Below are 23028 nucleotides of genomic sequence, written 5' to 3'. Positions count from 1 at the left end.
CTGTCTGTCCTAAGAAAAAGCTCACTCGAGAAACATTTCTTATAATTTGTTGACACGAAAAGTATCTTACAGATAAAAATTAATACTGAAGAAATCATTTCCTTATAAAATATATATAATTCTATCTGCAAAATAGACAAAAAATCAGAGGTAACATAAAAGTACATTTATTAAGTAAATCAAACTATTTGAAACATGATAAGCATTGATAAGTACTATCTTTAAAAAGCATCTTTAAAAATGTTATTTCAACTGATCGGGCGGAGCTTATATTTTAATTTGTATAAGGACAGTCTATTGGAAGATGTGTGTGATAAGGATGATTGCCGTTATAATCATGATTGACTTCTTACTACCTATCAGTGTCACCAAACGCATATACAAAATAACTGAGTGTATGATATGAGACGAATAACGTCTATAGATGGACTGGTCTTAAATGAGCGACTTTCTTAAACCCCGCTCAGTCAAGTGAATTAAATCTAGTAATATATAGAGACAAAAAAGTCCTTATAGATGTAAAATAGCTATACACATAATATATTTGTTAGAGTTTACTTTCTGTTATGAATAAAAAAAATCCGAAAATATTTAGATCAAAGAAGAAATGTCAATCATAACAACAGATAAAAAAAACTTTAACGATTAGAGAAACAACCTATTCTGGTGTAAACATGTAATTTGTGTAAGACGAACGCCAAGAAAGATGATTTATATAATACAGCTCTTGATAAGTAATATTTCAATCATAATATGTTTAACTCTTTGATATTGTTATTTCTCCTTGACGTTTTTCGTCGTTAAGATATATATTTAGCACTGGAGCTATTAATAGCCTTGTCATGACTTGACGTGGTAGATCCGTGATATTTACCTACTAAGGTATTTTAGGCTAATCCTATAAAATCCACAGATTTTTATAGTGGTGATATTGACACCTTCTTAACCGAGTATGTTTAACTGCATCTATTTTCATATATTTTGATATTTACATTTTAAGATTTGATTTTAAATTCTTATTGTTTTCTGTTAATCGTAGTGTATAGCTGTTTATATTGGAATTTGTTCAATTTTGTTATTTCGTCAAATCAGATTAAAAATGTGTGACATCATGCATGCCATTACAATAGTGAAACGTCCTCTTTGACGTGTGTCACAACCAAAATAAATACAGACTGCGTCAGAAAAACACATGCACACAGTGCACATACTATATACAGAAGAAGGATCATATAAAGCTTACGGGACAGACTATATTGGTCAAAAGATTTTACATTATGATCTAGTTCGTAACCTTAACCGAACATCAAACATATATAAATATAATTCAAAACTCCCACATGCATCGATAGTAGCCACTTGTGAAAGTCAAGTGCATTTTCGGAAAATACTCATTGACTGAACCCTATCCGGCTTTGTTTGCAATCTTGATACATTTGTTACGCTTATGAATTTTGATTTTGAGGTCATAGCAAATTTCTTTAATCTTATCATAATCCCTAAACTCGGTTACGCGTTTGAATTTTGAAAACTCGTGGTCAATGTCAAAATTAAATTCGAACTCAACTTTATTCCGAAAATTTTTTAGATTGTGTAAATGTTCCATTTTTTAAAGATTATATTATCTAATTAACTTGCCGTTTCTCCTTTCAACTCACTTTTCAGACTTCCTATACTGCTATCAAAATAGTGAAAGGCATAATGTTGATTCAGCGACTAATTTGGCTGTGTGCTGCTCTTCACGAACTACATATTATCTACGGTTATTCGGAATTGTCTCTTCACTATTGCAAAGTAAGGATTATTCTAAAACTAAGGATTTTCTTATACAATGCATAGATAAGCTCAGCTTTGGCACAATTCTTTGAAATTTTTAGCTATCAATGCTCTTTAGCTTAATACTTGTTTGACTTACTTGACTTTTTTTATATAAGCGTTGCTAGGTGGTCTTATATGAAGATGAAACGCACGTATGGTGTATTAGATAATAAACCTGGTACCTTTGATAACTATTATCATGTCGAAATGTGTTACTGTAATGTTTATTTGTGTATATATATATATCTCTCTATCGTGCATGTTCTTGCATTTATTTGTATTGTAGTCCTGTCATGTAATGTTGCCATTTTAGTGTTACATTTAACATTGCTATAAAAGCGCACGATTTGGCTAGACGAAAAACCCGGTTCAAACCACCATTTATTCTTAAAATGTCCTTTACCAAGGCGAGAAATGGCAGTTGGTATCTTATAGTTTCTGTGTGTGTTGCATGGTCGTTTTTGATTTTTGTTGCACTTCAGTGTTTCTGTTATTTCGTTGTTTCCCTCTTATAGTTGATGCATTTACCTGAGTTTAGGTTGTAACCCGGATTTGTTTTTCTTGATCGATGTATGACTTTCGAACAGCGGTATACTACTGTTGCCCTTATTTGACATATATAGTGTTCCTGTTAAAACTACATTGAGTGACTCATGAGAGTTATAGTGTCACAGCTTTATTATAAAGATAACATATATTTAATCAGATGTATATAATATCAGACATATATCATACACGAAACATAAACAATTGATTTACTAAAAGGGTTTTTGTTTCTGAAAAAAATGTACAATGACATTATCTTAAGAAATTTATCCAAAGAAATTTTCTAAAGTCTAAAAAAAACGTCCGCTATTTGTGTATGTATGTGCCTGTTCAAAGTCATCTTGTCTTCAAATTTCTTATGCCACGTCATAAGGTTTTGGCAGTTTAGTAAATTTGATGTTGGTGGGACGTTTTTAATAGTATTTTTAATTCTTATTTTCACAATTAACTTGGGCCTTGGAACGATTTTAAACCATTGCATAGTGTAGTAAAACCTGTCATTTGCTGAAGACGTTAATAAATATGTTGACAAATTGTCATTGTTACATTATAGTTCGTGTCTGTGTGTGTTACATTTCGGTGTTGTGTCTCTGTTGTGTCGTGGTTCTCTTATATTTCATGCGTTTCCCTCGGTTTTGGTTTGTAACCCGGATTTGTTTTTTCTCTATCGATTAATGAATTTTGAACAGCGGTATACTACTGTTGCCTTTATTTGACGTCTATATGTCATTATGTTATTTTGTCATTAGGTCGCTATATCTTTTTTACACATAAAAAACAAAGTATTTTCGTACATTATGTCTACAATGTCAGGTTAGATTACCGAATTTGTGAATATGATCGTATCCATTACCAGAGTGTAAGTTTATAACTGACTTTACTAATTGTAGTAGCTATACGGAAGTATTTAGTCTATATTATATTGTAAATAGTAGGACAACTACTGATTGTAACAGTTCTATTATACATAGTTTAAATTCTATTGTTTGAATTTTAATTTGTTTTATCTTTTTGTGTTATGGATCATATTTGATTGTAAATACAGTATTTGTAGAATAAAATTAATGTAAAATAGATGCATGCAATAATTTAAGAAAAAAATGTTTATTCAAAATAAAACCCGATACGAAGATAACTTCGGAAAATATCGTTTCACATACAATTGTAGGGTCTTACGATTTGGAATATTACACTAAGATATCGCGTATGAATGTACGGGGCTTGTATAAGATCAATTAAGATATTTATAATCTTTAAGCTACAACTCAAGTTGAAAATAAACAAATTAATAACATTTTACACTGTAAAAAGATACATGCAAATATAGAAGTATGTGAATCAATAGATAAACAAATCCTGTATAAGTAACATTAATATATACATCATCCGTAGAAGACGAAGTGTAAATATCTGAAAACAAAAAGTTAAAAGCATATTACATTTCCTAACAATTAAAAGCCATTGTCCTATAACAAGGTAAAACAGTTTAAATCGAAAATGGTTAATTGTTGTTTGCGTATCGAACAATTTTAACTAAATTTTCATTGTGAACCAAACTTTTAGCAAATGACCTGGGTTTTTTTAAAGAACAACACATAAATGTTTTTGCAGAGATTATGAATAAACGAATGTAGAAGTTTACATACACCAATAAATTAAATTGTTTCTTAATTCTCACTTCGCGCAAACATAATCTGTACTAACACGTACTAAAGGCTTAGTGAGATATTATATATAGATGTAGATCTAGATCCAGGCATGATTATAATTTAGAATACAGATGGTTTTGCCAAAAATATATCCATTTAGAATTCAAAAACAGACAACAAAATTAACATTTTAAATTACACATAACATGTGAAGAGACGTTACAGTCAGTATATGTGTACCTCTTATAGTTATCCGACTGTCATAACGTCTGTATTGCAATTTAAAACCCAAATTATATATAGATATATTAAACTTAATGTAAACGACTCGTAGAATTCACGGTTAAGATTAAATCAAGGAAGTCAGTTTAAATAAGACAATTCAGTTCAAATTTCCTACTGTACCTTTTTTAAATATTTTTTGGAAATTGGTTCTGTTAATGTTTCCTAACACTGTGTAGATACCTTTGTTTGTAGACTGAAACTTCCCGAGTTTATTGGCAGCCCAGTAGCGAGTGATTCGGTGACAACCCAAGGTACAGTAAAGTTATTGTAAAAATGTATATTCGATAACCTGTATTGTTTCTGGATAAAGTATTATTATTATGAACAGCGGAAGGATTTCACATGCCTTATTGAAAGAAAGTATTACAAATGCTGAAATGCAAGATAAATTCAAAACGGAAAGTGCTTTATAAAATGGCAGAATCAAAAAGCCGAAATACAATGGAAACAATGTACACGGTGTATTTAACCTGATTCTATAGCTAGCTTAACATCTCGTTTGTAGGATATGCATCTTGAATAATAAGCTTGCGAAATCATACAATATAATTGATCAAATGTTTTATAGCGTTAATGGTTCCAAGTTTTATTGCACCAGACGCGCATTTGCACAAGTACTGGTTTTTTAGGGATGCTCGAGGTCAAAATATTTTTAAATCAAAACACTTATACAAACATTGTAGAAATGATAAAACAAGAAAGTATCAAAAGTAAAACAAAACAAAAATGCAAGGACATGCAAACATAAATAGGATAAAGGGGTAATATTTCTTAATTCAAAATGATTTGACAGCATATTAACACTTAGAACACTGTCAGTATTTTGCATTTAATAATAGAATTGGAATTCTCTAATTTTGGTGCTATTTCACATTTCTTGATTGATGTGAGAAAAATATTTCTCCTCATTAGTGAAATATCTGCTCTCGGCAAATGATTAGTTGAAATTTGAATATGACGTCAAAATGTTCTGTTTTCTTCTGAATTTTCCATTGTGATGTCATGAAAAAAGGCGACCATGTCTGATGACGTCGCATTTAAAGAACCCAAGTTTCTGAAATATTTTGAAAAAGGAGGATAAAAATCATCAAAGAAACAGATTCCGACATACTAACTCGTGTATCACGATATTTCTCCACTCTCGACAGTTAAAGTTTAATTATTTAAAAAGCTCGGCAAGCCTCGCGCTTTAAATAATAAAATTTAACTGTCTCGAGTGGAGAAATGTCGTGATACACTTGTTGCGGTGTAGGAATCTATATTTATGATTACATGAAATTGATCCATTTATTAGATAAATATAAACACAATCTTATCTAAAACCTTTCTGAAGTTATTCCTATGTAATTGTACTTATACTTGATAAGAGAAAGAAAGAGATATTTAAACTGTTTGAGATTGAAAATAAGAAATAAAAAAACATGATTGTAATATTCTTGTGTAAAATTCATATTTAAATCAACAGGATTTGTATTTTATTATTGAAACGACTTGCCATGATCTAATATTCTCAGTTCCACGAATATAAAAAGGAAGTTAAAATTGTTTTTATGTTGTATAATAATTAGATCATAAAAATTGAATATAGTTCTCTCTCATACAGATTGTATTACAGAAAGTAATAGTTTAACTTCGATACATACTCTTTTGCCTCTTCGTTGTCATAACGGTCTTTTTACATATTTTTATGGGTTTTATTCTACAAGTTATTTGGTGCGAGTAAAAATAATCACTGGTAAACGGGTATGTTAATGCACATCTATTATACCTTTGAATAAATGCTGGACTTCGTAGTTTGGTCTTTAGATTGTGTTGGTGCTTTTTTTTTTTAAAGTGTTTTGTTTTTGTATAGCTTTTGTTATTTATTGTTTTTTTGTTTTTTGTTTTGTTTTGTTTTGCATCACTGTGCGAATATATTAGTTTCATACGAGATTCGTGCCATTGTGAAACTATTACCTAACATATATCAGTTCCCATTGGTTTCGTTGATATTAATATGTGGCAAATAATATATTAGGTATAATCACTATAATGAGATAACGAATAGGGAACAAAAACAACCCATGTCTTACATATGAGAAGATAGTGCTATATGTTGCACAAAACTCATACTGACAAATAGATTCAATATACAGTTATTTACTAGTTATTTATAATTTTAACAAATTCAAAGCAAGTTCAGATTCACAAATACCACCAAAATAGTCATTGGTGTATAGTAAATTGACCAAATCACACTATATCTACTGCATGACATGTAGAAAATGACGTAGAATGTTACCCTTTATTAATCTGCCCGTCGAAGTTCCTTTACTGTGGAATGACAAACCACCCCAAAACTCTTACATCATAAAAAAGCTTTCTTGGTGTTTTTGAAATTTTGTGGGAATTGGTTGAAGCAAATTTCAGGTTTCTTAGGAAGTGTTCACGTAAAGCTTCAGTTTACCATAATACGTTCAATTTAAGACAGGTTTATAATACCACAGTTATAAGTTTATGACAAATTATATATATTAAACCGTTCCAATACTTTCAGCCTGTTCGATATGCAAAAATTATGTTTTAAAAACATATAAGATATCCTAAAAATAAACTGAATACAAGATACTATTACTTAACCCCTTCTTCCCAAGTCCCGCCTATAACCGTGATAGCGACCATCCTTCATACTTTTTAGAATTGTTGAACTGCTATAACTATACAAAAACACAGTTTGGTCAATGCATGTTCACCTCTCCAGGTCGAATTAAAATTGGATTATAGACTCAAAACCATCATTCTAACATGACGTCCTTCAAACGCTTTGAGTACGTATATATACACACCCGTGGTAAAATATGAATATATTGCCTAGGCTGTTCCGATCGTAATCCCACGTAATATGGGTTTTTATTTAGGAATGAGGTATCCGGATTTATAGAACGATGACGTAAGAATATAAGCAGTTTACGGGAGAATACACGCTTGTGAAACCGAAAACCATCACAACAAGTAAACGTAAACAAACGATGCTAAAATGTGTTATAAACCATGTTTTTAACACATATAATACATACATAACATATAAATAAATTATCATTTAAATTTATCTGAAACTATCTTCATACGTTATTGTAAATAGTTTAAGCATTTCATAATTCAGTTTGCTCCGTTCTTTTACTCCAATTTAAAAGTGCGTTAATTTATGGGAACGGCAAATATTTGCCTCCACCTAGAGCATTTCGATTCAAAAGAATTGCCGTATTTGTCTTATTAGAATCGAAATAAATCGCTTAGGGTAAAATATTTGTAAAAAAGGACCAACCCGTGTTAAAACCACGATATATTCAAGCCCCATGAATTATTTCTTAATTTTTCAGTAGGAGTGGTATCAAACCAACCAAAAATATGGATATGTTTACATGTATAATTATGCAGTTATGCTGTGGGTACGCTAAAATAAGTAACAAATAGTAACTTTCCTGTAATGAATAATTATTAATTTCCTACAGACGTCATCGACGTTACTATAATAGGAGAACATTAGTTTATCGTGTTTCTAGAAGGGAACAGTGGCCTGGTTTTGGTTTCCCTTATTATGTTAGGGAGAATTGGCACAATGCCCATTTGTACGGTGGAAAAGAAATAGATCGATCAAGTTTTGCGCCCCGGAAAACATTATGTAGACAGGAGGTACATGTAGGTCGGGGAGAATGGCTATAGGACACAGGGAATGTACCTTTGTCTTGGTGTTAAATATCATGTGTGTACGTTGTTTTATGATTCACTGTTCTAGTCCTGTTTTATCTTTGTACCAGTCCTATTTCTTAACTGTACTAGTCCTATGTTTGCCTTGCATCAGTCCGATGTTTTACATGTATCAATTCTTTATTCTACCTGTATCAGACTTTCGTTTCATCTGTACCAGTCCTATGTAATTATCTGTACCATTCTTAAAGTTTTGTTAACCTCCACGTTTATTTTATTTGACCAGTCCTATATTCTATATGTATTAGTCCTTTGTTAATAAATATAAGATGTGGTGTGAGTGCCTGTATCAGGCATATGTAAAACTTATATCAGTTCTATATTTCACCTGAAACGGTCCATGTTTACCTTTTTGGGTCCTATGTTGTATCTGTACTATTCCTATGTTTTTATCTGGGATAGTTGTATGCTTAACCTGTACCAATCCTTTGTTTTTAGCAGTCCATTTTAAACTCTTTATTTTACCAAATAAAGTCCTATATTCGACTTTTACTAGTCCTATGTTTGATCTGTGCCAAAACCATGTTTTATCTGTACAAATCCTGCGTTTAACCTGTACCATTCTTATTGTGACTTAAACCACGTATTTGCTGTTTTAAGGGTTTTATGTTTTACATGCAAATGTAAGTCTCTCTTCAAACACAGGAAATATGAACAACTGTGTAGTAAATCAGTTATACCATTAAATACATAACTTCACGTATGGCTTGCACTGTATATTTTCACATTAATTACACCAAGTGATAGTTTTAATTTACTCAAGAAAACATAATATGGTAGTGTTTACGGTGTGAGCAAGTTTATACAGATTATTGTTCAGTTAGTCTATTGTTGTTTTCCTTTTGCAATGAATACACAGGTATTTCTTATGTACATGTACATGTGTATCTTGTACAGTTTCTAGTTCTAAATATGGATAAGATATATATAAGTGTTTTATAATATAATATATATAAATTTAATAAAAAATAACTTATATACATATATTTATTCAAAAGTCTTACTATTTGAAAAATACCAGATTTTATACAATGATGTGTGCTACTGAATTATCATTGGTTCATAAATCTAAAACAACAATGAATCTACTAACTTTTGGAAAGGAAGTAAAATTGTATAAAAAGGGAGATGACAAAAGAGCAGTCAAGAACTACAAGTCAAAGAAAGATACGTAACACAATGGTTAAAGGAAAACAACAGTCACAAAAAAAAAGTGCACTGGTCAATGTGTGCCCCATGAAAACTGTAAGTTGACTTATATGCTCCAGTAAAGTATGCATATTTCAGGAAGGAACATTATTTGCAATACACTAGAGTAGTTAGTTTTGTCATGATGGTGTCTATAGAACTTCCGCAGGTCTTGGCATTCTCTCCAGTTAAATACCATTGGATCCACAGATCCCGCGTTAGCATTTCCTTTATCTAAAGAAGCATGATATACAAAAACAAACCTATAAATCGTTGCTAATGGAAGGTTTTGCTTCTGCTGAATTAAAACAACACAGTTCACAAGTTGAAACTTGAAATCATCTACTTAGTCGTAAAGTTAAGTTACTTACAGTTTTTCTGAGTTATGTGTTCATTTTAATATAAAGAAGACCTGTGAGATAAAGAGTCCAGTTAAAGGCAGGGACTTATCGATGTATTTTCTTTGCAGACCCTATCATTATTTATTATGTTTTCTTGTTTTGACTTGTATTGTGGATATTTTTGTAATAGTATTTGGTTTTTACCGTTTTTCTTTTAATTAAAAACTTGGATATTTCTCAAATTTGAAACGAAAATGATTACATTCAATTGGTTCATTTTTGTTTTATAAATACAGTATGGTTTCATCTTTTTTACATCAATTTTACAACTTTGTAAAAATTCCTGTGCGAGAAAAATCGTAATGTGCCTAGAATTAATATATACTTAGAAATAAGCTCCAATATGTCTTATTTTGTAAACACAGATGTCTGAAAATTAAAGATAGACGAGATGAATATACCTGTAATTCTCTAAGTAATTAATGGTGAATTTCTATCTATCAAAGCATCGTTGAAAAAATGATTATTCTAACATGACGTCCTTCAAACCCTTTGAGTACACACCCGTGGTAAAATATGAATATATTGTTTGGGCTGTTCCGAAGTACACCCACGTCATATGCTCTTTTATGAATGAGCTGCCAAACATCATAGAACGATGGCGTAAGAATATGTGTATTTTACAGGAAAATACACGCTAGTAAAACCGAATATCAACACAACAAAAAGCGATGTTGAAATGGGTTATATACCATTTTTTTTTCAATCTAAGTTATCCAAAGCTATCTTAATACGTCATTGTAAATAGTCTAAGCGTGTCACGTATTCAGTTTGCTGCGTGTTTTTTTACTTCAATGTAGTAGTACGTTTATTTATGTGAACGGCAAATATTTGCCTTTACCTAGAGCGCGTGGATCCAAAACATTTGCCGTATTTGGTCCTATTAGAATCAAAATAATTCATGGGGCTTGAATATATCGTGATTTTACCACAGGTTGTCGCTATCGCTCCGGGTAAACTATTTGTCATAAAGGGATAACCCATGGTAAAATCGCGATATATTCAAGCCCCCATGAATTATTTCTTAATTGAAACACCTGCATTCACAATACCTTCTACTGAAGAAAAGGCATTGATTTTGAAAATATATTTACACAATCTTTTAAGTTAATCATTGATTCAAGCTCAATATTGTTTTTTTACATGAGACTTATATCGCGAAAAAGGAAACTTTTATTATCGGTCTTGATCACAGGAATCTGATTTTAGCGATCAAAACTATTTTTTCTTGATAATACAAATGTTTAAAAGTCGTACATTGTTGAACAGAATCTGCTTACCCGTCAAAAGCACATGCGATCACTTCAGTTTTCGGTGGGGTTCGTGTTACTTAGTCTTTAGTTTTATATATTGTGTCTTTTATACTATCATTTGAATGTCTATTTGTCTTTTTCAATTTAGCCATGGTGTTGTCAATTTTATTTTTAACTTATGAATTTGAATGTCTCTCTTGTATCTTTCGCCCCCTTTAAAATTTGAGTGGAAACACATTCTTTCTGAAGTTTTAGTTCAAAGTGGCTTTACTTTATTAGATGTCTTCTCTAAGTTATATGCCTTTATTCGTGTAGTCAAATCTTCATTTAGATATTTCCATGTCTTGATATAGACAACATTTTTTTTAATTTGAGAATAAAGCCTTTCATAAAGACCACGACAATTGGTACCCAACGAGTTAAAGTACTTTTTACAGTATTCAAAATAAAAAAAAACATAATGCATTCAGTCATAGATGATTATAAATGGCGTGTCGTATGTCGATTTAGATAGAAACGCCCGTATAGCGTATATATTTCACAACCTGGTATTCAATATTAAAAGTCATCGTGCATTACATTTACTTATATACAGTGACATTTCAGTAATACGATACAGTTTTGATTCACTGTGATTATTTTTTTTACAAACATTTGCATTCAAGCTTTTGGAGCTACTTACTTCAAATATACAATAAACATTTGCTCGCATGTACTAACTTTAGAGATAAATAGAAACGAAACTTTAGACATTTATTTCAAATGAGTAGGTCCGGTAAGGGCCGATTTCGGCCTCAATTTTCAAGTTCATCTAACGAAAGATTTTAGACACTTTCTAAACACTTAAGTGTCTATTTCAATTGATTCAATTAGTTAATGGGGAAGATTTTAACTTAATAAGTCATTTAAAACGCTCCGATTCAAGCTTAAATATGAAAAATCTATCAAATATGCCAAAAATCGTCACTTTTCAGATGATTTTTGTCAAAAATGAAAGTGGCCGCATCCGTGTTCATCCTCAACCTTTATATATATTATGTATTATCATCAAATACAACTTACATTTCAATATTATGAATGAACACGAATGCGGCCACTTTCATTTCAGACGGAAACCGTTTAAAATTTAACTAAAATGCTACAATTGTGAAGATTTCAGTAATTTAGCATGACTTAATGATGCTAGTACCGGATATATGTGCATTGTTTTGTCAAAAACAGTCCATATTTATGTAGTAGAAGCATTCTACTTTGCAATAAATATCTAAACGATTACATTTTCACAATTTTCTAAAACTGCTATATTTTGAGGCCAAAAAGGGGTCTTACTGAACCTACTCCTTTCGGTTTCTTTGACATTTGTATTCTTTAAACATACATACTTAATTTTGTGTTTCAGATTTGAGATAGGCTTTTAAATAATTCTTTGTAAATAAAACGAGTCTATCAACGGTTCATATTTTAAGATTTCTGAAAATCGGCATTTGTTTGTTGTATATTTATTTAATTAAAAACAAAATCATTAGTGTTTTCTTCATAAAACATGGAGCTAATGATTTTTATACAGTATCAATGCAAATGTCTTAAACAGTATGGTCAATGTACTCGTTTCAAGCTAATGAATAAAATCACTCGAAACATACACCTTTTCAAAATAAGTCGCAGTTTGAGTTCGTGAAAAAAATATCTTTTTATGCAAGCAAAATTATTGTTTCCATTGTTAACGTATCTTATGCCAGGAAACAAACAAATATCACATGATAAAGTAAAGATAACAATGAATACAACAAACTCATGTTTCTGATGTACAAAAAATTAATACAAAACAGGTAAATTTTTTTGGGGGGGAATTGGTCCTTTAATTGACCTTATTTTATACTTTATCTTATTATATAGGGTTGGCTAGTTATAAGACAATGTTGAAATCACAATGTTCTACACAAATAAAAACATGTATCAAGGAGCAATAGGACAGATGTTTTTTATTCGTATAAAGTGTATGAGCTTTGGATTTGACTTTTGATGAGGGACTTTCCAATTTGAAATTTTCTTGGAGGTCAGTATATATGTTACATAACTTTTTAATACACTATACAATAAAACAAAGTCTTTACATAAACATTTTACTTCCATTAAACAATGCATAGTAGAGCATGTACAACTACTAGAATGTTATATATTTGTTATATATAAAATACCACAAGGAAAATTTCCTTTGATTCATGAACTTAGTCATAATACTAGCAAAAAAAAAAAGAGGCCACGTTATTCGTCTACAAAAGGCTCTTCGGTAATCCACTAATAGCTAGCTTTTACCTGCAAAAACCCTACATACACTGGAAAAAGAGCAGTTTAGACATGTAAAGCATCTGCAAGAGAACACCCTTTAAATAAACCAAATGCTTTCATAATGTTACGGACTTTGGGGTCTCCAATGCTCAAGAAGTCTATGCATTGTTTGGCTTGGAATTTGCTTTTTGTTCAAGCGTCACTGATGAATCTTTTGTTGACGAAACATGTTTCTGGCTGCAATATCGTATCATTTTATCTATAATTAGTTTATTCAGTAACACAATTCCTCCCCTGTCTTGTGTATTCAGCCATTTTATTGGTGTACACTAATTTTAAAATTGAAATAGATATATTATTAAGGTTTTAAGCAATTTAAACGTTACTTTGATCAACAAGAAGAAAAATCAACTTATAGATCACATACATCTGAAACCACTTTGAACAAAAGACACTTCTACAGACAGTTAGAATGTCTTTTAATTAGACGTAGACAACCTTACTACTCAAACAACAACCCCGAAATACAATTTTTCTGCTGTTCCAAAATTCAGCAAAAATTGGTCCTCAATCAACAGAACACATATACTGCTTAGAATAGTGTCTGTGGTTTATGAAGATGTATTTATGTAACAACAGAGCAAGGCGAAAAAAGGTGATAGATGAACGCGCTTTGAAATGAAACATGAAACGAAATAAATGGTGTCTTGTGCATATTTTTACACATATATAATTGTACTTTGATGGGTGCATGTAGCAACATTCTGACGTATCTATCATTCCACTTCTTCAAAAGAACCAAAGTCGAAGTTCTTGCCAAGCCATTTGAACTTCATCCTTCTCAACTTGAATAAGAAGTACATCTTTCCAAATGATGGAAAACTCTACGGGAATATTATCTAATGCGATATCTTTTGTAATAACAACGATCTTCTGCAGATTTTTTGAAAACTTTTCATACTTTGCTCGCTCGATTTCAAAACGACTCCATTCATTTTCGACAGTAGATGGTGAGACTAAAATTATAATGTGTCTGCATTTGTTAATTGATGTAGCTCTTTCCGTTGCAATCGATTCACCTATAATGAAATCTCTGTCTTCGATACAGATTTTAAATCCCCATTCGTTTTCTATTTTCTTTTGCAATTCTTTAACAAAACAAACACAGTCATCGGAATATGAAACATAAACGTCGTATTCAAACGTCAGCTGAAGACCTTTCTCTGCAAACCTCCTTAAATTTCGGAAAAAAAAGAATATAATTCTCCATCTAAAATTGTATAGTACAGTTACACAAATCAAACTTGATAAAACAGAAACCAATAATGAAATGCCTAATTTTAACCATACGGTACTATCACAGTTTACGAAATAATGGTGAAAGTCTGCAATGACATTTCTTGTATAGTTGATATTGTTACGTGAAGCAACCCAGCAAGAGTAGTTACCATTGTTATCTAACTTAACCTTAGTTAACTGAATCCAACGCAGAAGTGTTGTCGTTTCACATGAACAAATCAATGGATTATCACTGAGATATAACTTAAAAGTTCCAAGTTTTTTATGCTGGGTATCAATCCAATCGAGTGTCTTCTTTCCAACTGTTGTTAATTGATTGCGCGACAAATCGAGTTCTGCTTAGTTTTCTAATTTTGTAACAACCATCGGAACATTATCAAGCAGATTATGAGATAGGTTAAGCAGTTTAAGATTGCGGAGCTCTCCAATGCTCTTTATTTTCCAGATATAGTTATGTGATATATCCAAATTCATTATATTTGGACAAAAACAAAATATTGATACATTAGTTTGTAAAACGTTGTACAGCTTCGTCTCTTTCAGGATTAGAGTTTTTAGGTGGATTAAGAGTGGAACCTTTCCAACTCCGACTGTTATATCTGAACTTATTCCTGACAAATCTAAATACTCCAAACTATTAAATCCCTCGAAAGTTAAAATTGGAAAGAGGTCTGTTTCAAAGTAAGACAATTCAAGGTGACGAAGGGAACTGTTTGTCATTCTAAATTCCTTAAAATACATTGTAGCCATACGATGAGTTATTCTCAAATACTTAAGTTTTCTATTCGTTAATGTTACTGTGATAGGTATAACTTTTCCAGTCACTTTGTGTTGAACTTTTTCAACTCTTGTATGATTAACATTGGTCACTACGTCAAGAAATATTGGATCCTTGAATTCAAGAGGAAAATATGAAAAATCAAATACTTCAATGTTGATCATTCTTCTTACGAAAGGAAAGAAACTGGAAGCCAAAGTTTCTAAACTAAAACTATTGGCTGACAACATCATATTTTCAAAGCACTCGGGATGTTGAAACAAAACTAATGATCTGTTTCTGAATATTACTATCTTATTGTTAGATAAGTCTAGAGTTTTTATACAGATAGTTGAAATATACCTCATCATCTCTGGTGTTAATATTACCGGATCTAGACCGTGTTGAGAACCGGCATGAGTAATACCACGAAAAAGAATTGCGTCCATTGATTTATTCTGAAACGGATGTAAAAGTTGAAGTGCCTGTGTTAAGTGAAAATTGCTGTTAGTGAGATTCAGCACTTTTAAATGTGGAAAATGAAATAAAACGCCAACTTCGACAACGACAAAATCTTTACAAGTTGTCATATGGAATTCCTTTATCTGTACTGGCATTTCTAAAAATGTTCCATTGTATAAAAAAATTTACGTGGCAATAGTCAAATCTCAACGTTTGTAAACTGAGCAGTTTCTTGAACTCCTGGCCGAACGTTGCATTAAACACAAGATCGATTGACAGTTCGCGCAAGTTAGAAAGTTCATCAACAGGAAGTCTATACGGGTAGAATTCTGATGTTTTCATGTTTCTACTAATGTCTAAGACTGATAAATTCCGTAAGGACTCGAACACTCCAGTGGGATACGTTTCCGTTATATTCAGATAATTGTTCGACATAAACAAATATTTCAGTGATGACAACCCGTTGAAAGCTTTTGCGTTCAACTTCTTTATATTATTGTTATCAATCAATATTTTTTCCAGATACGTATATCTGAGAAAAATGTTGGCATCCAGTCTGGTCAGATTATTATAACTTAAATCCATTTTCTTTATATCAGGCGGAAGATTGATCGGAACAGATGTTAATCCTTGGTGTTTACACTGGGCTTCCTTATATCCTAACATATCTGATGTAATTTTGCATTTTGAAAACACAGTTTTACATAAACAAACCGGTATTAAGCACAAAACTATGAAAAAACGCATATTTTGCAAATGTGGTTTCAAATCAATATAAAATTTTGTATATGAAGTACTTCCTTCATTATGCTCATTTTATCAAAATCAACCAGTTCTCTTGTTACCACAGTTAGATAACAACAATGTCTCATTTGATTTAATTTACTACGTGAAAAAAATTAGGTTAACTTTGTTGTGATCACCTGTTGAATAAATAGTATTTTATCAGAAAGCTTTACTTATATAATTTCATGAATAATAGTTATTTTCTCTTATATAAAATCCCACGTGATTGCAGCTTCAACAAAAGCTTCAGATATTATTTGTCAACAAAACAAATTCACACGAAATTTAAGCACTTTAATCCTTTCTTTCTAAGTACGTAGTATGAAAACCCGATATCCTTTATAGAGAAAGTTCTAACATTATAATAACATGTAAGTTTTCTTCTTTGTTTATAGTCCTTGATATTGTTATTACAACATTTAAATAACTGGTATTGGTATTCTCTTTTCACTGATGAAGATAATCTTGGGGAAGACACTATATAAATATATATAGTAACAGCTTGATGTTCTTTCTGCTAAACTATTTAGAAACTGTCCGTTATCAATCAATTTGAGAAAAGAACAGAGGAAAATACGAAAGGGATATTCAAACTTATAAGTCGATAAACTAAAAAAAAAAAAGATAAAAAAAACGGTACAGAAGGTCTTAGAGTACAATCTATTAATTATGAAAAAGAAAAAAGAAAAACAACATTAGTAAATTGTCTTGTCCAGTTTCAAATCTAAGAACTTTCACTACCTCTCACTAGGATAAAAACATTTAAAAATGGCAACAGACAAGTAAGACATTTTTATATATAATTTTCAACCGTTTTTCCATGTTATTTGTATAGAATAACAAGAACAAACATTATTAGGTTCGAACACAAATACAGAAGTCAAGAAGGATAAAAACAAATTTGTAGCAATAGTATCTTCCTACATTTAATGCAACAGAATTAATTATAATTTCATTTTTACAAACATGACGGTTGATCTATAGTCATGCTACATAATGATATCCACTGGTTAACAGATTACAATTGAATGTCATACGGTCGGTATGCAGATGTCATTTGCAATCATATCACACCCTATTTTCACAACTATCCTTGATGTCTTCAAGATATGAGTTACCTATAAGTATTGTGAAAATTTCTAAACATTTCACATACTTTGCAACTACGTGTACCTTTAAATCTTGACATATGGTAACTAACTATGCAGATATGACTGTTCCAACAAATACTCAACAATCCAGCCACGACATTTGTACAAACAGGTCTCCGGAGCTGGAAACAGAAAACAACAATGAATTGATTGGTAGTATTTTTTAGTGTTTTAGTGGATGTACAGACTTCATGCGTGCATAGGTTTCTTTTCTGAACATGTTTTAAATAAGTTTTTATGAGTGCATGTTTCAACGTTCTGAAACAAAACTTTAATACATATCAATATCAAAGCTGCATATTACCCATTATGTTTATTTCTTTCATATGACAACGCTCCACACACAACTCTGCAATCCAGTGATGACAGTTGAACAAATAGGTCAACCAAACTGGACAAAGAAAGCTTGATCGGTAAAAAATGTTTTGCTGTACTTTTTTCCTCAATCTATCTTTCATAACTATGGTAATTGGTTTCAGACTGTCCCTGTACGTTTTAAAACATGTGAAGGTTATTGTATTTAATTTAATCCTAGAACACTGAATGCATCTCTTAAGTTTTATGAACCCTTCTGTAGACATGTTAATTATATTTTTGTAAACTGCAATAGTACCAAAACAGCAAAACAGCAAAGATTTGTACATATACCAAGTAGAACCTTCGTTCAAAGCATTATTATTGCATTGCATTTAATATAGAAAAGGGGATTTTTTTTCGCAAATAAAACCAAGATTTTTTGTAGAAAATCCACATACTTTTACACAAAGTTTTTTTGTTATAAAGATTTAAACATAGATTACTCACTTGTTTTTCTATGATTAGCATTATTGTTTACAAAAAGTTAAAAACAACCTTTACATTACAAACAAACCTTGTTCTGAGCCACTAAAGTCGACCAAAAGGTGTATTTGATTTAGTCCGTATTTATATTTGTTTTAACCAATATCTAAATTGATAAACTTTTTTTCAGGAAATCATTGCGTGCACTGTATGCAATAATCTTCTATCTTTCAAGCACCGATTGCCAAAATATGAGAGTAAAATATGAGAGTAAGAGGGGTGAGGTTTTGGATTTTCTATAACATTTCCACATGTTTAGCATTGAATCTACAGAAGGGTACATGATCCTTAATTGTTTGAAATTGAAGCTTTGTGTAATAAACACTTGAATGTGCAATACTTATCTTTTTCAGATGACAAACCTCCACACACAGTTCTGCAATCCATCAATGACAGTTGTACAAAAAGATCATCATATGGCCTTCATCTATGAGAGAAACAACATACTAGATAGTCGGCTATCATTATTGATAATCAAAACAATTTCCAAAAAAAAAATAATAAGACAGAAATGAATTAACGATAACAACTGTACTATAGTCTCCTGACTAAGGACAGTCACAACAAGAATGTTGTTATGATATTGTTATTAATATATTTTATTATGTTCGCCTAATTTGTGTTGTGTGGCCTGGTAGTTGTTTACAAAATAATCTTATAACTGTGCGGTTAAAAAATCACTGAAACAATCACAGAATGATTGGAACTTTCCATTTGCCTTACAAAATGATTCCAGAGTAACCCGAATAAAAGATGCTTATTTTAAACTTCTACATTTGACTAGAAACTTCCGTTGTAACTTTCTAGGACGTTTCATCAGGCCACACAACACAAATTATGCCAACATAATAAAATACAATAATAACAATATCAAAACAATGTGACAGGGTCAAACATGTATATATATATCTGAGTCAGTGACAACCCTACAACAGATGTGTCCATCGGATCGCCATCAATGATAGCGGGACGGCTGCAGTGCAGGCGATTTGGTGTCACGATATCACAGTAGCATGGGTTCGAATCCCGGCGAGGGAAGAACCAAAAATTTGCGAAAGCAAATTTACAGATCTAACATTGTTGGGTTGATGTTTAGACGAGTTGTATATACATTATGTACACAGCCATGTATTACCATCATTGATGGCGATCCGATGGACACATCTGTTGTAGGGTTGTCACTGACTCAGACGTACTTAGGAATATAATTATTTTCTGTGACTGTATCTTACATTAATTTGTAGGATCCTTTACTATAGATAATTTAGCTGATCTGTAACAATAACATCTTCATGCCTTATATATCATGTACTGTAGTACGCCGCTAGATTAAAACTGACGTGGAAAGGTAACACATGCCCACCGAAAGCTCTTTTTATGAGAGCCCAGGTGGTCGTGTGGTCTAGCGGGACGGCTGCAGTGCAGGCGATTTGGTGTCACGATATCACAGTAGCATGGGTTCGAATCCCGGCGAGGGAAGAACCAAAAATTTGCGAAAGCAAATTTACAGATCTAACATTGTTGGGTTGATGTTTAGACGAGTTGTATATATATATATATATATATCAGTGAAAAACTCATGCTACTTCTAAACATCCATCTATACAAAATTAAAAAAAAAATGACACTTAAGTTATAGAATTAGTAATTATGGATCACATCTTTAGCATTTTTTGTTTTTTTATAAAGCGATATTCTCCCTCTATGTCGTACATTGTAGAACATGTAGAAATATATATATATATATATATATATTTAATAGTTATTTTGACAAAAGTCGATTTTGTTGACAAAACTTATACTCATACTACACGTGTTATGTACTGATACAAGTATATGAAATTGTCATGTCTGATATCATTGCATAGCATACATTGCTCTATTACATCATAAATGTGTTCAATGGAGAAAAAAGTCGAATTATGACACCCCCTCCCCCCAAATAAAATTATTTAGAGCGATGAATATGTGCAAATAATTTAACTTTGGTCTGTTGTTGGAAATGCTTGCTGCCAGAGGGTGGTCTTTATCAGCTCCAGCCAACATGCCACATAATGCTGAAATATGAGTAAAATGTATTGAAGGAACAGACAATTCTCAGTTTACAAACTGCATTATTTTCTCATCAGTTTAAATTTAAAACACAAATATCGAGAAGAGAAAAACCTCAGGACTGCCAGTGGTAGATTTACTATATTACACTTCGAATTATATGTCAACCGCATGTTTCTGCTCTAGCTAAGCATATTTTAATCAGACTGCGGCTACAGTAAAATTGGCACTTCGTCTCAATTTGTCCTTCTGACGGAGTAAGTTATTGTTAACTGATTTTGCTGGTATAATGTTAACAAACTTGTTTAAGCCCAATACATTATGTAAATGTCTGTAACCAGCCAGGAGCCTGTAATTCAGTAGCTGTCGTTTGTTTCCGTGAAACATATTAATTTCGTTCATTATTTTGTTCATAAATTAGGCCGTTAGATTTCTCGTTTGAATTGATTTACATTTTGTCAGTTGAGGCACTTTTATAGTTGAATATTTGTTGGGTCTTTCTCATTTATAAGGAACCGGACGGTGGTTGTAAATAAGTGTGTCCTTTTGGTCACTTTTGAAGGGTTGTCCCATTCCTGACAACATTAACAATAATCGTTCGCTATATATGCCCGTGTCTATCTGCTGTGACGTTTAAGGTTTTAACGAACGTAATCTATGAATAACTGGTAAATGTTTTAGTAAGGGAATTCGTTGCCACATGTTACTTTTTAAAATGGGGTAGAACATCCTTATTTTACGGAGATGTTGCTTACCGTACTCTGAACATTCGAACCTTTTATCAAACTGACTCTAAAACTTTCGTTAGATCCTTAAATATTGCTTATTGGTATTAATATTTATTTTGTAAGCAGTAAATTAAAAGTAAACTCCATATTATTGTTTTATACATATTCATTTTCATGGATCTACAATCTGTCGACTTCTGTATCTTGTCATTGTACAAGGTCATGCACTTAGTGTCTTTTTTGTGTCGTAGTTTTCCTCTTATAGTCGATGTGTTTCCGTCAGTTTTAGTTTGTAATCCTGATTTGTTTTCGATCGATTTATGTCTTTATTTTACAGAAAAAAGAAATTTTCATTGTATAATTCATCCATCTGTACTATCATTTTCTATGTTCAGTGGATCATGAAAACTCTAATTTGGCATTGACATTAGAAAGGTCATATCATAGGGAACATATAAGTTGCAAGTTGATTGGACTTCAACATAAAAAATCAAAAATCAAATATATAACTATGTAAATTTTATCCGAATGCTGAATGAAAGAAATAAGAATGAATATCTATTCTAGAATTATCATATGTTAAAAGCATGAACATTTATTTTGAAATGTTTATTTATTATTTATAATGGCGTTATGTTTAAATTGATAAATCTAATATAAATTGCAATAAAGTCATACAACACGTGCTCTTTTGCATTTGAATATTTCTTTAACTTGGGTAAGATTTTGTCCATGAAACCAAAATAGGAGCACAAATATATTGGGATTCCAATTGGTCTTTATTTATAGATAAAACCACGGGTTTGATTTTTATCTAACATTTCGCATAGTTTTCTGGACTTGGAGAGGGTGTATTACACCTGTACTTGCCTAAATTAGTACTAATAAGTTCAATCCGTTTCACGGAATATCAGAAAACAAAACTTATTTGTGGTATCAAAGACAACGGGGTTGAACATGACTTGTCACAAGTTGCTGATGACACTTCTTAATATTGGATGTGAGTGAAAAATATTTTGGATAAAACTACTTTTAAATTACTAGCTATCCGTTTTGATGTAGGTCTAGAAAAGTTGTAAGATCAATTATTCTTACAGATTGAAAATACTTGAATCAGTGGTCTATACGGAATTCACCTCTTATCGGTAGAACAACTCTGATTTAAATTCTAGACTATTATCCTCCATTATCACTGAACTGGTATACATATTTTCAAGGGGCTAGCTGAAGGACGCCTCCGGGTGCGAGCGTTTCTTGCTACATTGAAGACCCACAGTGCTCTATGGTCGGGTTGTTGTCGCTTTGACACATTCCCCATTTCCTTTTCCATTTTTATTTAGCCTATTGTTAACTTTTTCTCTATCTCTCTGCCAAACCCTTCTTATGATATTGTCAAAAGAATACACAAACTAATAAATATACATGGAGCTCACCTACAATGTAAACATAGACAGAGTATCTAATGTTTGTGATATTTTCACCTTTCATGATCGGTGTGAGAAAAATATTTCTCCTCATTAGTGAATTATCTAATATGGGAAAAGGATTGGTCGAAAATAAATTTTGACGCAAAATTTTCTTCTGAATTATACAAGTGTGATGTCAGGGGAAAAGGTAACCATGCCTGGTGACGTTACATAAAAAGCGCACAACTTTCCTTAAAGTTTTTGAAAATGGGGATAAAAGTTATTAAAAGAACAAATTAAGCCACTATTAATCGTGTACTACGATTGGTATCCTCTCTAAACAGTTAAATTTAAATGTTATATTTATAGAT

General features: G+C 31.5%; 1 protein-coding gene across 1 annotated transcript; it reads right to left on the bottom strand.

Moving 5' to 3' along the window:
• Positions 1 to 13429: 13429 nt before the first annotated feature.
• On the bottom strand, positions 13430 to 15995 carry LOC139519120 (leucine-rich repeat and IQ domain-containing protein 4-like). Its single transcript, XM_071310936.1, has one exon. The coding sequence runs from the start codon at positions 15847 to 15849 to the stop codon at positions 14815 to 14817; it is 1035 nt and encodes a 344-aa protein (XP_071167037.1). The 5' UTR covers positions 15850 to 15995; the 3' UTR covers positions 13430 to 14814.
• Between the last annotated feature and the right edge of the window lie 7033 nt (positions 15996 to 23028).

This window comes from Mytilus edulis, chromosome 4 (genome assembly GCF_963676685.1).
Source record: "Mytilus edulis chromosome 4, xbMytEdul2.2, whole genome shotgun sequence".
Taxonomy (NCBI): domain Eukaryota; kingdom Metazoa; phylum Mollusca; class Bivalvia; order Mytilida; family Mytilidae; genus Mytilus; species Mytilus edulis.
The sequence above is the reverse complement of the archived record's forward strand: the minus strand, read 5'-3'. Positions and strand labels throughout refer to the sequence as shown.

What these genes read in the sequence shown, in the direction of transcription:
- LOC139519120 (XM_071310936.1), bottom strand. Translation starts at nt 15,849, where the DNA reads ATGCCAGTACAGATAAAGGAATTCCATATGACAACTTGTAAAGATTTT.